The following is a 16,249-nucleotide window of genomic DNA, read 5'->3' as shown; positions in this document are numbered from 1 at the left end:
AACAGAAAGAAGAATGGGGTGGGGGTCTTCGCAGACAACTTAATAGTTAGAATGGGAACATTCATTAGTAGCAAGTGCCACAGCAGGTTCTCCAGGGCTCGTCGTCAATCGGCGGATGTAGGCCTGTTCCCGGGATCGGGTTGCCGTATTTCCTGGATCATTCTCACAACTTGCTCCATATTGGGTCTCCTGTCGGGTGTCCTGGCTACACAGGCCATTGCGATCTGCAGCATCTGCACCATTTCGTCTTCAATGTCCGGATTCTTGACAAGCTGAGCGTCAAACACCTCCGCCGTCCATTCTTCTCTAGCAACAGATTGCACCCACCTCGCTAGGTCTACTACCCCATCATGCCCCTGCCCCTGCCCTGCTGGTTGGACAACGGGTGCTTTCCCCGTTAGCAATTCGAGCAGGACCACACCGAAGCTGTAAACGTCAGACATCTGAGTGTATTTCCTCGTCTCGCTCACTTCAGGTGCTCTGTATCCGGTACTTCTACGAGGTAAACCCACGATTGGGGTAACACCGAAATCAGAGGCGCACCCACTCAGGTCTTGGGTGAGCAGGACATTGGAGGACTTGATGTTTCCGTGACTCAATTTCCGACCGGCAACACAATGGATGTGGGCAATGCCCCTGGCGGCTCCAAGCGAAATCTTTACTCTGGATTTCCAATCCAGCCTTCTCCTTCCATCGGGCTCCTTATTTCCTGCATACATATGTCCACGCATATTAAAAAAACGAGAATGAATTTATTTCACAAATAGATGGGACTCTCGACTCGAAAGCATAAACAAAAGCCTCGTTATATACCATCAGTTGTTATAGACACTAATAGATGATGATAACAGCTGCCAACAAAAAAAAACAGGGGGGGGGGGGGGGGGTTACAGTATATATATATATATATATATCATTGGCTATATACGAACGATTACCATGCAATAATGTGGACAGGCTACCCAAGGGGACGAAATCGTAGACGAGGAGTTTCTCATCTTTGGAATAGTAATAAGCACGAAGGGAGACAACATTGGGGTGGTGATGGTGATTGACCCTCCAAACATTGTCCATGTGTTGTTCAAATTCCCTTCTTCCCACCACCGCCGCCACTTCTTTGAGCCGCTTCACGGCAACAGTAGTCCCATCCTCCAAGGTTGCCTTATAGGTTTTCCCGGAAGCTCCCTTTCCCAGTACTTCAGCTGACGCTCTCAAGAGGTCTTCCAGATCAAAATTGCCTTCTCCTTGCAAGAAAACCAATTTGTTCTTTTCGGCCTCGCCGCTCCTAGACAAGTAGCCTCCCCCCTCCTCCTTAAGCTGCTTCGCCTCATGGATTTTTCCTCCTCCTCCTCCTCCTCCGCGGAAGGGATTAACTTTCACCAGTACTGCACTAGCACTTGTTTCTGAATCTCTTTTCTTGTTATTCATGCAGCATTGGAACACTATTACTAGGACCAGGAGAATCAGCAATGCACAAGCTCCGAGTGCAATGGGAACAATTGCACCAGTACTTAGCTTTGACTTATTATGCTTTTGAGAAGAAGCTGGTGGTGGTGGTGGCGGTGAGGATGGCAAAGGAGACTGTGCGAAAGAAGAATGAGGAGGAGGAGGAGGAGCAAGAGAAGGAGAAGGTGATGGTACGGCGGAAGAAGGAGGTATCGATGGTGAAACTGGAACACGGCACTGCTGGTTGAGGGGCCTTCCGCAGAGTAAGGAGTTTCCCAGGAATGAGGAAGCGGGGAAGCGCTGCAGAGAAGGTGGGATGGAACCGGTCAAGTTGTTGAAGCTGAGGTTTAAGTGGACGAGGGCCGGAAGCTGGCCGAGTTGATCAGGTATAGGTCCTGTGAGCAAGTTGTTTTGGAGATTCAATCCAGCGAGACGGGTCAAATTGGTGAAGAGTTGATCGGGGATGTTGCCGGGGAAGGAATTGAAGGAGAGATCGAGAAAGGTGAGTTGAGGAGAGAGAGAGATGGAGGAGGATGGGGTTGGAAGATCCCAGCCAGAGAAGTTGTTGCGTTGGAGGTAGAGGTAGCGGAGGGAAGGAAGAGAGAGGATATCATAGGGAAGAGCCCCCGAGAGGCGATTGGATCTAAGGCTGAGGGAGGCCAGGGCATCGAGCCTCCCTAAGGTATTGCGGGGGATAGGAGCATAAAACCCGAAGCCCGGAAGCCGAAGCTCAAGGACACGGGTGGCGTTGGCGGTGCAGGTGACGCCGGCCCAAGACCTGCAGACTGAGGATGATGATGATGATGGTTGAGCATTCCAGTTGAGTTTCCTGGCACGGGGATGAGGAACTGCAGAAGCGAAGTCCAGAAGGGCTTGTTTGTCTGAACTTAGATCAGCAGCAGCGACGACAGTAGTATGTTTTGGGAATAGCAGATGAAGCAGCAGCTGCGCCAATATGATCCCCCCATATTGATATCGTGGCCTCAACATGCTACTAGCTACTACAGTTAGTGAATTGAAGCTCCCCACAACACCACTCGGCCATGCATCACTCACTGCGCAGGGCAGTAGCTAATTTCTTGATTCATTTGATCAATAGTAGTAGCAGAGTGGATATGTGTGTACCTTTTCTTTGGTTGCATGGAGATCTCTTATGCAGAGGTTGATATCATCATATAGGTAGCTAGCACCTTTTTTTGTTTTGTTTGATGCATGAAAGGAATAATAATTTAATGACAAGAAGGTTTCATTTCTGTGGGTTGAAGTCGAATGTATATGTACGTTGTCTCCATCTTCATAAGCCCAATGTGGAACAGTGGATGTAAATACTTTTGGTGACCTTTCCTTGTACCCTTTTCTGTCTTGAGTTGACTACTCTTTCTTCTCCCAATCATTTTGCCATCGTTTTCCTCTCTAACACACCCTCCCTCCTGCTTGTCTTTTTTCTATTTTACTCTTTCATTCTTCTTCTTGGGCCCGCTCACATTTAAGGAGAGCATTAACTGCTATTATTGGTAACCTAAGTCTACTATTTAGAGGAGGAGGAGACTGGAGAGGAGTAATTAATTGTTCAGCTTCTCCGTCAAGCAAACAAACGGCAGCTCTCTTTTTTTTGGTCAAGGAGTTTGTTTGCGAGAGGAGCCTTGACCCCTCCTGCATCACTATGGCTTTTTCTGGTACACTACTAGCCTACTGCTGCTACGTGAATTAAATGTTTATTACCCAACACAAGTAATCTTATTGGCAGTTGGATTTCTGTTCAAGTAATCGTACTCCTTTTACTCCTTCCTACGCATTCGCTAAGGTATTCCATTGGTAAGTGCACCTGCTCCTACATATATATATATATATATATATATTCATTAAAAAAAAAAAAAAAAGAAGAAAGAAGCTTCCATCGGCGCATGGGTCGTAACACAAATTGCCTTTTTTTTCTTTGTCAAGTGGTGCAAGATAGCATTGCTTTGACCACAACATTGTGCTGCTGAGGCCGATTTGGGATCCTCCTGACAAGTTGCAATTCATACGTTTCCGCTACTACAGTCGTAACAAATATACTGCTACTACTACTCTATTATCGTTCCTCGGCCAGTCGTAACAAACAAGTAGCCAACCAGACCTGCATTCTGACAACCACCGACTGAAGCAAATATTGCATTACGCGCTCTGACAATAAAATTCTCAATCACTTTTAGGCTGTAAGTGTCGCAAGGAACTCGTGAAATCCGCAGGTGGAGTCAATCGCTGAAGCCAGCCAAATGCGCATGAAGGAATATATTTGTTGGCAAACAACCAACCAACCAATAGAATGATAAAATGGCACTTCTAAACAAGAAGATTAACAGCAGTTTATTCGACACATTTTCTTCTCTCTCAACCTTTATATTACCAAATAATGCAAGGGGAAAAAAAAAAATCACTGCCACACGGAAATGCACTTCATGCAGGTAAGGTTACAAGGGGTCAAACGGCTCTGGTAGAGGTTCAAACCCACTGTCAAAAATGGCTCCTTGGTCGGATTTATCGTCTAAACTATGCAACCAATTAGTGTTCTTTAAATCCTCTTTAAGTAGAAGGGTGTCATACCGGGAACTCTCATACATGTCAACAACTGTCAGTTTTGCCGGATATTGAGACTTGTCTTCCTCATTTCCGTTTTCCAAATACCTACCGGCATGATAATTCCCATGTTCTGTACTATCCCCATTATGGAAGATGGGGGCATCTCCATTGCCTGAACCTTGTTTAATCACAGTCGGACCGAGTTGACCTTTGGTACTGCTGGATCGTATACTTTGTGGGAAGAGGGTCGAACCTGAGAGAGCACGATTTCCACCGGTCCCGTTTCGTATGTCCTGAAAGAGAGTATAAACAAATAACCATTAACAGACCATAAATTTATTCTTTCTAACCACATTCTGAAAAATAAATTGTTTATGCTAGGTCCCACCGACCTTTTCTTAGCGCCACCCAGAAGGCTGAACAAGATCCCTCCGCATCAATGAACCAGTAGTGTCACTCTAGCATGCTTAGTTTTCTCTTCACGGAAATTATTTTTAGAAACCTCTTTGTTATGAGATGTTACTTTCTTTTTATCCATAATGATTTTTATCCCTCCACACTTCTATGGATGTGTCACTTTCTTTGTTATTTTCCTGGTAGGTAAGGGTGTTTAGAGGGTTGGACAATATTCACTCTTTTAGCTTTTTCACCGTTCAATAACAGCAAATAGCAGCAGAACTTAAACCTACATGTAAGGAGATATGCATTCGAGGTCTACATGCACGTTCCCCTATGTATTCCTCAATAAAGATAATACATGAACAGGCACATCTAGGAAAACATGGGGATGGATTCTTCAGTGAAAGATAGTCGTTAATCAAAGCAACACTGTAGTGAATAACAGAGGAAGCGAGAAGCAGTCCTAATAATAATAAACTGTATTTATGATTTAGATGAAAGCCAGAGTTTCCAGACGCCATAATCATCCAAAAAAAAAAAAGCTGCTTACGAAACAAGATTGTTTATAAGGTAAGTCCATGTCCATTTAGTTGAGGAAGACATAAAGAACTATATGTTGTTTTCACACGAGAAAATGCCATACTTACCATATGTCTAATAGCCATATCCAGAGATTTTTTTGAGATTGTCCGCCCAAACCCAGTGCTCTCTGTGGATGTCTTTGCAGGCTTCCGGGTTGGCAACTCAGATACAAGTGGAGCTCTGTGAGACTCTGTGGTATGATTTGCTTGCCCATTGGCAAGCATTCTGCCCCTTGACAAAGGTTCTGGGACTCTTCCCCTGGTAACAACGGGTGATGACTGTCTCCTAGGCAAATTTGCAGCACCTGAATTCTCTACATTTCCTTTCAAGGTGACAGTAAAACCTGGCCTAGACCTACCAGCAGAGAGTGGCCTATCTGGCAAAGTTGTTCGTAGGTTTGGAGGTGTTTCAAGTGGAAAATCTGGGATAACCATTGGCTGTTGCGTGGGCCGAACACGGGGATTCGGGGAACTAGGGCGTGATGTGGAAGCTACAGTCCGGCCACTCTGAAGAGAACGTCCAACCAAATTTGAAGATCCAGATGCAGGAGACAAAGAAGGTGCAGGATTCCGGCGAGTAGGTGTGGATGGCCGAGATGTAGAACGAGCAGCAGGAGAGCTCAAATTCACAGGTATTTGTGGCCTAGAAGTTGGAGTCGAAGGTCTAGAATTCTGGGATGGCCTCACTTTGTCTGCAGAAGCAACAGTGGGTGCTGGATGGGCTTTAGAAGGAGTTGACGATCTTGACAGTGTCGGGCGGGAAGATGGGGTCGAGGGTCTTGCTGTAGATGATGATCGGCTACTAGGAGTTGAAGGTCTAATATAGGACGAGACTGAAGCAGAGCTTGTGTTGAGAATAGAGCTCGATTTATTTGAGTATGTGCTGTATTGGGAGGTAGAAATGGACGAACGAGTCACAGAGCTACTTCTTGCGGGTCTTGAACGATTGTCTTTCTCTGATGATTGAGAAACTGAAAGCTGAAACCAACGAATTTTTCATCCATTTAAATTCAACAAGATGCACTATTAAAATTGAAACCTTCACCCTGAGGAAAAGGACTTCCGGGAGTAACAAGGAGATTGGCAAGACGAGTGACAAGTTTAATAAGAGATGACCTAAACCTCTTAAGAGGCTCAAAGCAGTAAGCCTAGTCTTGCAAGGCAAAACAATGAAACAAATGTGCACGTGAGAGTGAACTGCACCCACAAGCAATTTCAATTGTTTAATATTACCAGACATACGGACAAAAAGGCTTTATCATTTTAAGCCAATGATACAATACATATCGTGTGAGAATGCATTTTTACCAATTGATGGATATGGCAGACCATGCAATTGTTGATCAGTATGGACAATATGCACTAGGTAAACTAACTTAATTTCTCCAGATAGTAGCAGAAAATCTTTCAGTATGCCATGGAGACCGACTGTTCATACCACCATGGAGCAAGCTCAATCATGAAGCATTCACATACACCAAAATATTACATTCAATGACTAGAGAGCAACGGAAAGATGAAACCTATGTGAAACAAAGAGAGCCTACCCTTGAGGCCTTGGTCGTGGAGCTAGATCTGGATAACAAGGTGGTTCTAGAAGCCATGGGGACAGTTTGAGATTCATTTCCATCTGATGTAGGAAAGAGAGGAGTTCCAGGAGGAGTAAGAAGCCTATGAAGAAGGAAGGGAAGGTCAATGCAGTAAGAAAATGTATAATCAGGTTCTTCAGTAAAATCCACTCTGCATTAGGCCATCTATAGTGACGAGTCCACACTGGAGACAAATGCCTTGACAGTTTATGATGTTGATATAATTTTACCAAGTAACAAGGACCTCTGGCTGGTTTGATGCATTAAGCATGAAATGTTCATGTTGTAAACCAGAAATAGGTGGCACCAAAATGCAGACAAGCAGTCTAAAGAACAATTGTACAGGCAAATATGTATGGAGTAAAATGTAATCAAAAAACGGAAGAGTTTGAAAGGTGAAGGGGGCGCGAAATGGGAAGGAGAAAAATCCAAGGGTAATGCAATACGATTTTCAAAACCTATGAATAGGCAAAACAAAGGAACAAATAGTAACAGAAGATAAAATGTTGGAGAGGGAATTTAATAAAAATTGAATTAGATAAGATTAAGTAGAGAAATTTTATCTCAGTCAAGGCCAACTGCTTGGCAAGCTTAGTTTTTTTTTTCTATATAAATAACAACATCTTCCACATTAAATACAATCCAATAAACTTGTGGTTCCTTATTTGTCCAATTGGCAATACCACATTGGTCGAACCAACAAAAATAAAATTTCTCAGATTGAGTGAGTAGCTTTTAGTAGCAAGTAGAGCAGAATTAACAACAGCAATAAGACGAATTTAATTAATACTGGCATTAGCACTAAACAGGAAAGAAAAAGCGGGGTTTGGTTTATCACCAATCGTAATCGTGCTTGCCTCCATCGGTAGATGAGAGTAGATCGTCCAATCCAGGCTTCGGGGTGGGTTTGGCAGCGGATCCAAGGGAGAGTCTTCCCAGTCTAACAGAAACTGCACAAGTGTATATGTATATGTATATGTGTGGTAATTCATATGCGAATAAAAGAAGGCATTCAGATTAGCTTTAATCAAAATTGAGAAACATGCAAGGGGTTTAGAGTAGACTAAATAGGAAAGATGGAAAGTGGAGGGGCGGAGATCTGATCGATCTGGGAGGCGTATTGGAGGAAAGTGAGGTGTCGTGATTGGGGAAATGTGAGTAGTAGCGTGAACTAATAAATTAAAACAGGGGTTAAATAAAGCGCACCAATCATACATCAGCCATCAATAATGATAACATATATGAAAAAAAAAGAGTCCTTCGATAGCATAGACAGCTAGAAACTAAGAAGAAGAAGAAGAAAGTGGAATGAGGTGGTAGTAGGGTACCGTACCGTCGGACGAGTCATCGGAAGAGGCAAGGGAAATGCTGCGGCGAGATTTAGAGAAGAGATCGAGGTGGTTGTGGTCGTCAGGGGAGTCGTTGGCGTTGAGGCTGAGGCTGAGGCCACGGCGGTGGTGGTGAGAGGAGACGCTGCGGCGGCCGGCGCCGCCGATGAGGGAGTCCTTCAAGCTCCGATTCATGATTGTACTAATACTAACAGTGGTGGTGGCAATGGGTGATGGGAGAAGAAGAAGAATGGAGGGGCAATGGTGGTGGCGGAATGCCAAATGTATCGGGCATCTCCCTGAGGACGAAATACAGAGAAAAACAGAACAAAATAACTAAATGAATGGAAGCAAATGAATGATGCATGTCATTACTATCTGTCACCCGAGACTGTCTGCTGGAGCTCCGCCAGAGAGAGAGAGAGAGATCCTGTTAAAAAAAAAAAAACCTTTATTGTGAAATGTACGTCCATCATCGCAATCCCACTCTCGATCTCCATTCATGATTCAACTCCCCAAACTCCTAACTCAACGACTCAGTACTACACTACCACTCCCCAACCTATTTGGATCATTGGACACAGATTATTTTTCAGAGAGAGACACCGCTCCCACCTCCCTCCCCCGACCAAACCCAAAAAAAAAAAAAAATGAAAAGGTCCTGCGAGTCCGGTGTGGATGTGATGGCTCGCTTTACATCTCTATCTATATCTATATCTTCTGCATATAAGTAGGAGTAATAAATATGCACGCGACAGACTAGACTACGACCGTTATTGTACACAACACAACAACGCAAGTACTTAATATGCTATACTACAAACACTACTAATATCCTACTATACCACTCAGCAGCAGCAGCAGCAGCAGCATGTGGGGAGTGGGATCGACCCTATTGGGGTTTTGGCTGAGTTGTAAGTAGCACTAATTCAATGCGATTGCTTGTTTCTATCCCTATTTCTATATATTTACTAGTTACATATTTCTGCTATATATGTGTGTGTGTATATATATATATATACACGTAGAGAGAGAGAGAGGAGTAGAGTTTGTTTGTGTAAACTTGTTGTGTCGTTTTTATATTATTATACTAAAAATATCCATTAAAGTTAGTTTTCAAACTAGTAGTATTCCCCTTTTTTTCTCCACCATAATTTCAAATATAATGACTTCTTCCAAAGAAACAGTAATAATAATAAATAGGCATGTAGTCGAGCCGAGTCGAGCTCGAGTATTGCTATACTCGAGCTTGACTCGACCTATAAATAACTTGGCTCGAGTTCGACTCGAACTCGATCTAGTCGAAAAATCTCAAACTCGAGCTTAACTCGAGGAAATCTTTAAAAGTTCGAGACTCGACTCGATAAGGCTCGACCTTTAGTCAAGTCTTATCAAGTCGAGTAATCAAACTTTTTGATTCGATATCTTACTTGTAAATTCAGTATAAATTATACCCATAACGATCATTTTATAATTATAATACATATATGTTATTTAAATTATATGGTTCGACGAGCTGCAAAATTCTGACTCAAACTCGACTCGAATATGTACTCGAATAGCTCGAGACTCAGTTGGAACTCGGTCAAACCGAGTCAAATCGAGTTCAAACCAAGCCATTGACCAAGCTACTCGGCTCGCTTACATTCCTAATTATAAATAGGATGAGGGGGTAGTGATCGATGTTGAAGTTGCAGGGGTTCGTGGATGAGAATGGGATGAGGGAAATAAGTATGGGCCTGGACAAATCTTTCGGTTTAAAGAAAGAAAAAAAATTAGGAAAAGGGCAAAATTATTTCCAAATCATCACCATTTGGCTACCTGGATGATTAGCTACTTCATAAGTCCAATTCAAAAATATCGAATACCCAACCCTATTTGAATTAATTTGACGGTTTTGACAACAATAACCAAATTTTTCGTGTTAACAAATACTTCCTACAAATTTGTCATTTTTTTCTACAACATTCTTAAAAAACTCCCTATAATCAATTAAATATTACTTATAATTAAACCATCAATTTCTAAACTAGCTAAATTCTTCTCCTTCTTCCTAACCTTTTCCATCTCTTTGAAAACAAATACATCTTCTTCTCCGGTGGTTTCCCTCCCTCTCATTTTTTTTTTGTGGTGTGTGTTTGTAATAAAGTATCTCCTAGGATTTTTTAGTAAGAGTTTATTCTCTAGTAGGAATTAATCCTAAAAAAAAAATTACATTTTCAATCTGACATTTTTCATGCTTTAAAATAAAGTCAAAAGCTAAGGTACTACTTGTTTTGAGGGAATGGGAGGGAAAGGAAAGAAAATGGATGGATAAGGTTTTTCATATTTAAATTGGTTTTTGAAGAGGGAATAAAATGATTGGGAGAAAAAGAGAGATATAAGGTTTAGTTATATTTTTTAATCAGTATCCTTTCCATGCAAAAGTGGGTAGTGGAAACAAAAACGGAGAGAAATGATACCAAAATTAATGACAATTTTAAAAAATTCTAAAATACCTATTATGTATTTACAATTATACTTTAAATTATGGATAAAAACGTAATTAAAACGTGATAGGTTTTTTTTTTCCTTCCATAATCCACACAAAATGGATGGATCTGATTTCCTCCACTTTCGTTTCTTTTATTTTTTCATTGGAGTCCTTTCATTTCCTTCAATCCAAATGATGCCTAAAAGAAGAAAAGAGTTGAAAACTTTGTATAAAATTTTTTAAAAAAATTAAAAATTAAAAATAGACTCAAAAGGATGTCATCAGTTGAGAAGAGGCCTCAATACAAAGTGTCTAAAATCCTATTTAATAATTCAACTCAATACTTAAATTTAGTGAGATCAGGTCTTAATATGTCTAGACGTGTTTTATAATAAAAAAAATGAAACATCTGAATTAATTGGAATGAAATTCTTAGGCAAAAATTGATTCCAAAAATAAATGATAAGCTATTCACTTATCACTCAATATGATATATACTTAAATGTATCAAATATAGTACTTAACAATTAAGTAAGTTAATGGATTCAAATTTTAATTTTATCAAATACAACTTAAGTGGTAGGCGTAAACGGAGGTAGTTAAGTACAGGTTCAAAAGCGGTTGAATCAGGCAGAGAAGAGTGAAAGCAGCTGAATCACAAGGAGGTGACTGAGTGAGAAGTGGAGTGGAAGGCTTATTTGTGGTAGTCCAGTGTTTTCAAACTTGGGCGTCAAGGTGGATGGATGGAACGTCCGTTTAGGGAAAAGAAATAATCGAAAAAAAGAAGAAGGGAAGAGCAGGAGGTGAGTGGCGTAGTGATTTTATCGCTCCCCTCATCCGTCGTAGGAATGGCAATCCCCACCTCCGCCTTGGCCCTGCTCTCCCTGGCCTGCCTTCACCCCGCCCCAACTTCCCCACGAAGGCACTCGTGAGTGCTAAAATAAATTTGTCTTATAATAATCAAATTTTTGATAATTTAATTTAATACTTAAATTTAATGTATTCAGATCTTATCATATTCAGACTGTTTGATAACTAAAAATTGAACATCTGAATTAATTAAATGACACTGAATTTTCTAGGCATAACTTACTCTCAAAATTAAGTGATAAGTTATTCACTTATCACTGAATGTGATATATTCAAATGTAGTAGATTTAATACGTGATAATTCAATAATTTAATGGATTCAGATTTTAAATTTTAGATTTCAAACATCAGTTTTAACAAACGCACCCTAAGTCATTATCCACTCTAAATTTAATATTGAAATTTATAAAAACAATCAAATAAAAGTTATTTGAATGCAATTTAACAAAATGAGATAAATATAATTAAAGTAATCAAGTTGTCATTTTTTAGACAAATAAAATCACCAAGTCATTATTATTTTTTTTAGAGAAAAAAGTATTATTGTGTTAATTATTAATTTCTATTAATAGACATGTAAAATTGGTAATATTAATTATATTATATATACTAATATATATTATATAATGTTTATAACTATTATTATAAGTTTGCAACTAATTAAAATTATATATATATATTTTTTTAACGGATGGCAGGTTGAGTGTTGAAACGGAGGCACTCTCAGTCTCCGCCCCAATTGTTATCCCTAATCAGTCGTCTCACCTTCCCCTGCAGACCGAGCGCTAGCTCTCATTTAGCAGCAGCAGAGTAAAGAAACATAATCCGCTCACCCACCACCCTTCCCCTCTCTCTATCCTATCTTTTGTTTTCTTTCTTTTTGCTTTCGGGGAGTAGGAGTAGTTTCGTTCATTTTCAAAATTTGTTGAAATTTGAGAGCAGGGGAGTTATAGTTATGAAAATCGGCAACGTCCTCTCACCTCCTCCTGCTTCTCTAAGAGCTGCTGCTGCTGCTGCTGCCCAGTGAGTCATCTGTGGAAATTGTTAATAATAATAAAAAAAAAATACAGCCATCGTTACTACTTAGCTACTAGTACTAGTATAATTCTACTTTCCCGTCATTTTTTTTTTTGGGTTTTGTTTGTTTAAACAGCTGTAGATACCCATACGGACCATGGCCACACCACCCCATCCTTGCTGTTTCTCACAATCACATCACAGCTTTTATGCAGCAGCAGCAGCTACCGGCCCGTCATGACAAAATGGAAAACCGCCTCCCGCTCTCGCCTCATCACATTCTTCACACAGGTTTCCACCCTTCTCTTATTAATTAATAATCATATTTGTGTTTTTACCGCCGCCGCCGCTCGTTGTAACTCCTCACCATCTCCCCTAATAACTTAATTCTCGATTCAAGATTAGTTTCTCCAGTAATAGCACTAGTTATAGTAGGAAATTGGTGAGCAAAATCTCCACCTTACTGCCTCATTCATGAGCTCACTTTCTTCTTGTTCTCCACCATCCACCGAATTTAAATTTTTTTTTCCCTTGAGTTTTATGCTACTACAACATAAAAGTATGCCTGCCTTCCCTTTCTTTCTCTCTCTCTCTCTGCACGTATTCCCCGCCAGCAGTGCAGGAACCACCCCTCAATCTTCAAGCTTTACTAATACTAATTTTTAAGCAACATATCACAATCAAACTACCATCTTCTACTCTTATCATACTACCCCATTCTCAATAGTCTCAATCATCTTTGCAGGTTGCAGGAATGCCAAGGTTTCTCGGTTAAAGGCTGCCTTTTGGGAATCAATCAGATCCGGGTACTTTTAACTATTCTTCATGTTCACTGCACTATTTAATTATTGATGCTTGATACCAATAGGGGGAACCATTTCTACTTGCCTGGCTAACTGCCCCTAATCCGTATGAACATCATTATATTTCCATCCTCCTTTAGTTCCTCTGAGTGTGTCTGCTTCTTGGATGCTACTTTATGTGTTTGCCCACTTTTGCAGGTTTATGAAAAATAATACTATTCAGGTTACGGAATCACCATCCACCATTCAAGAAGAGGAAGAAATGTTGCCTGACGAGTTTGTTCTTGTTGAAAAAACCCTACCTGATGGAGTGGTTGAACAGATCGTGTATTCTTCAGGTGGAGATGTTGATGTCTATGATCTCCAAGCTCTGTGCGATAAGGTACCTAACCTGTTCATGTTCTTGTTGTTCATGCACTCATGTCTTTATGGTTTTTTAAGTGTAAAATTTGATATAGATCAACATTTCCTCATCAGAGCTATCTTTGGTATAATTAGACACCTACTTATATATAGTTTGTACAGCGGGGAAAACCCTTCTGCAGCTCTCTTGAACATCAGTTGCTGGAATATGAAATGCTGCCTTGGTTTTGAGCTAAATTGCTGGCCACCCTGTGGTTTTATTTATTTATTTATTTTTCTGAAGAAATTAATACGCCTATTTTACTGTTTACCATGGTGGCATGACCAGAAACAACAGAAAACTTCATTAGTGGTTGTTTTTTTTTTTTTTAAGCACTCCCTTTAGACTCTTGGCTTTTGGCTTCATCATGAAGGAGTGCTACTGGAGAGGCGAAACTTATCAATCTTATGTTTAAAATCCACTTTCAAATAGTTCTTCCCCTTTTAACGAGTCCAAGGACATAAAAAACTGAAAAAACAAGTCTTATCCTTCAAACTGAAGTGGATAATGGAACTGTATGTTGATATCAGAGTGGCAAGTACCATTCTGTTTATGACTCAGCCAAGACTTTGAACCATGGTTTACATATGATATGAGTTATACTAATTTTTTCTGTCAGAACTTGATCTGCAGTCTGCACAAAGAGAAAATTGTTATACTTGACATGCACCTTGGGAGTTCTTCTGGCAGGTTGGTTGGCCCCGGAGACCATTGTCAAAGCTAGCTGCTGCTCTAAGAAACAGCTACACAGTAGCAGCATTGCATTCCATAAGGAAATCTGCCGGAGAAGGTATGCAGTAGACTGGAAACTTATTTGGATTTCACTTCATCCATTTGAAGATGGCTCTCTTGTAATCGTTGTATAACTTGTATAATGCTTATTTTTAAGTGACAAACATCTTAGTGTACTTGGGCAAGTGACTTGGCAGAAGGGAGTGCCGACAAGAAGCTCATAGGCATGGCCAGGGCTACGTCAGATCATGCTTTCAATGCAACAATTTGGGATGTTCTTGTTGATCCTTCCTATCAGGTATGAAGCGTTAGTATTGGATGGAGAAACATACTGGATCTGAACTTGGATAACATTGACAGTTCACGCTTGCAAGTGAAACAGAAACAATAGCTTGCATATTACACAGTTTAGATACTCAAAAGTAGGTGCTGGCTGGGATTTATTGATCCTGAGAATCATTTTTTTAAAGCATGCATGGACCGTACGTGTTTAGCAAGCAGTAAATACAAGAAGCCCATAGACATGATGGTTTAGTCAACTTTGGTCTTTGTCCCTAGATGAATTTTGGGATTATTGGTGTTATTGGTTACTTGCTCGTTGCTGCACAGTTGATTTTGATTGGGTGTCTGAATATATTAAAACCTATCATGGATCCACAAAACAAAAACATAGGCTATTAAGCTGGGTACTTGGTAAAGTAAAATATGACCCAAGACAGGATTTAATTGACTGCCTATGCTGTTTTCAACTTGTGCCGACTATCTGCTCACTCTTTCATTTTTTGAACAGGGTCAGGGACTTGGAAAAGCTCTTATCGAAAAGCTTATTAGGACTCTTCTGCAGAGGGACATTGGAAATATAACACTCTTTGCGGATAGTCAAGGTATATATGGTAACAAGAACTGTATTCTTGGTCTATCACAACAAATAATTGATGGCTTATTGCAATTTTTGTTGTGTTAGTTATGATCAACTCTTATTTGTCATGTCCATTTTTAAATGGTCAATTTTTAAAGGATTTATTCATTCTCTTGAAGCTTTCTCATCTTATCAGTTAAGGATAGGGACAACAGGAGATGCATTTTTAATCCCAAAACCTTTTTTGTGAGAAATTCAAGCTAAAGTTTTTTTTTTCTCCACTCAATTTTGGCCTTGATTTCGAAATTGCAGTGGTGGAATTCTATGAAAATTTAGGTTTTGAGGCAGACCCAGAAGGCATCAAAGGCATGTTTTGGTACCCCAGGTATTAATTCGAGTCAAGCAACACTCGCATAGCTCATAGCGTCTTCAACATGTGATGGTTGACTAGGTCTTTCTGGATGCAAATGTATACTAGAAAACCGATATTTGTGATCACAATTGATCGGTTTATGATCCTTTGCTTCCCAATTCTTAATGCAAGTTGTTTGAGCCTCTTGCAGTTTAGCATGTTTAAGCGTTGATAACATCATGAAATTGCAACACTCTTTTAATGATTTCCTTGGAAATTGGGGTGACAAGGTTATATTGTGGTAATTAAGAAGTGTTGCTTGTAGTGGATGTATTTTTAGGTTAGACCAAGTGAGGATGCTGTTGGAATACAAAAATTAGGATGATTGCGATGTTATTTTGGTATACCCTTTGGGCTGCGTAAGTTGTCTTTGTTGGCAAACAGCAGACTAGGGTTGGATGAGTATCTGCAGATTGACCGGGCATTGTTTCTATTTAAGAGAAACATTAAATTAGACAATTGGCCCGGGAGGCTTTGAGTTTTTACTGCTTTCGAGTTGCATGCTCAAAAGTTGATATGCAATTGCAAGGAACCTGAATCAATGAGTGGTTAAGTGGCATGTAAATCACGTATTTTTAGAAGGGAAGAGAGTATTTTTTGGAATAGTTGTTGCGGCAATTTTTGTAGAATTTTTTTTTTTCCTTGTAATGTGATGTATGTGTGAGATTACAAAAAAGTGATTTAAAAGACAAGAAAGATGGGCTGGTAAAAGTATAAGCTGAATAATATTTGAAATGATATTAGGTGTGCATGCACACCCAGACTAGGACTATCA

General features: G+C 40.2%; 3 protein-coding genes across 3 annotated transcripts; 1 reads left to right on the top strand and 2 right to left on the bottom strand.

The window, feature by feature from the left end:
• Positions 1-20: 20 nt before the first annotated feature.
• On the bottom strand, positions 21-2,436 carry LOC113776477 (probable inactive receptor kinase At3g08680). Its single transcript, XM_027321653.1, has 2 exons — positions 939-2,436; positions 21-709 (listed from the first exon to the last, which is right to left on the bottom strand). The coding sequence occupies exons 1-2, from the start codon at positions 2,434-2,436 to the stop codon at positions 105-107; spliced, it is 2,103 nt and encodes a 700-aa protein (XP_027177454.1). The 3' UTR covers positions 21-104.
• A 1,283-nt stretch (positions 2,437-3,719) lies between these two features.
• LOC113773081 (flocculation protein FLO11) lies at positions 3,720-8,308 on the bottom strand. The gene is made up of 5 exons (XM_027317613.1): positions 7,911-8,308; positions 7,416-7,527; positions 6,536-6,659; positions 5,055-5,966; positions 3,720-4,301 (listed from the first exon to the last, which is right to left on the bottom strand). Exons 1-5 carry the CDS (start codon positions 8,098-8,100, stop codon positions 3,900-3,902), a joined length of 1,740 nt encoding a protein of 579 aa, XP_027173414.1. The 5' UTR covers positions 8,101-8,308; the 3' UTR covers positions 3,720-3,899.
• A 3,662-nt stretch (positions 8,309-11,970) lies between these two features.
• LOC113772935 (acetyltransferase NSI) lies at positions 11,971-15,804 on the top strand. The gene is made up of 8 exons (XM_027317432.1): positions 11,971-12,271; positions 12,402-12,556; positions 13,011-13,071; positions 13,267-13,450; positions 14,162-14,261; positions 14,401-14,501; positions 14,994-15,087; positions 15,375-15,804. Exons 1-8 carry the CDS (start codon positions 12,204-12,206, stop codon positions 15,452-15,454), a joined length of 843 nt encoding a protein of 280 aa, XP_027173233.1. The 5' UTR covers positions 11,971-12,203; the 3' UTR covers positions 15,455-15,804.
• Positions 15,805-16,249: the final 445 nt, after the last annotated feature.

Source organism: Coffea eugenioides, chromosome 6, assembly GCF_003713205.1.
Source record: "Coffea eugenioides isolate CCC68of chromosome 6, Ceug_1.0, whole genome shotgun sequence".
In the NCBI taxonomy this organism is placed as follows: Eukaryota; Viridiplantae; Streptophyta; class Magnoliopsida; order Gentianales; family Rubiaceae; genus Coffea; species Coffea eugenioides.
Note: the sequence above shows the minus strand (reverse complement) of the source record. Positions and strands in the feature narration are given on the sequence as shown.

Bases quoted from the DNA above. Each gene is read 5' to 3' on its own strand.
- LOC113776477 (XM_027321653.1), bottom strand. From the start codon at position 2,436: ATGTTGAGGCCACGATATCAATATGGGGGGATCATATTGGCGCAGCTG. The intron at 710-938 runs GTAATCGTTCGT...ATATGTATGCAG, and splicing joins CCTGTCCACATTATTGCATG to GAAATAAGGAGCCCGATGGA.
- LOC113773081 (XM_027317613.1), bottom strand. From the start codon at position 8,100: ATGAATCGGAGCTTGAAGGACTCCCTCATCGGCGGCGCCGGCCGCCGC. The intron at 5,967-6,535 runs GTAGGCTCTCTT...CGTTGGTTTCAG, and splicing joins CCACGACCAAGGCCTCAAGG to CTTTCAGTTTCTCAATCATC. The intron at 4,302-5,054 runs GTAAGTATGGCA...ACTCTCTTTCAG, and splicing joins ATATGGCTATTAGACATATG to GACATACGAAACGGGACCGG.
- LOC113772935 (XM_027317432.1), top strand. From the start codon at position 12,204: ATGAAAATCGGCAACGTCCTCTCACCTCCTCCTGCTTCTCTAAGAGCT. The intron at 13,072-13,266 runs GTACTTTTAACT...CCACTTTTGCAG, and splicing joins TGGGAATCAATCAGATCCGG to GTTTATGAAAAATAATACTA. The intron at 14,502-14,993 runs GTATGAAGCGTT...TTTTTTGAACAG, and splicing joins TTGTTGATCCTTCCTATCAG to GGTCAGGGACTTGGAAAAGC.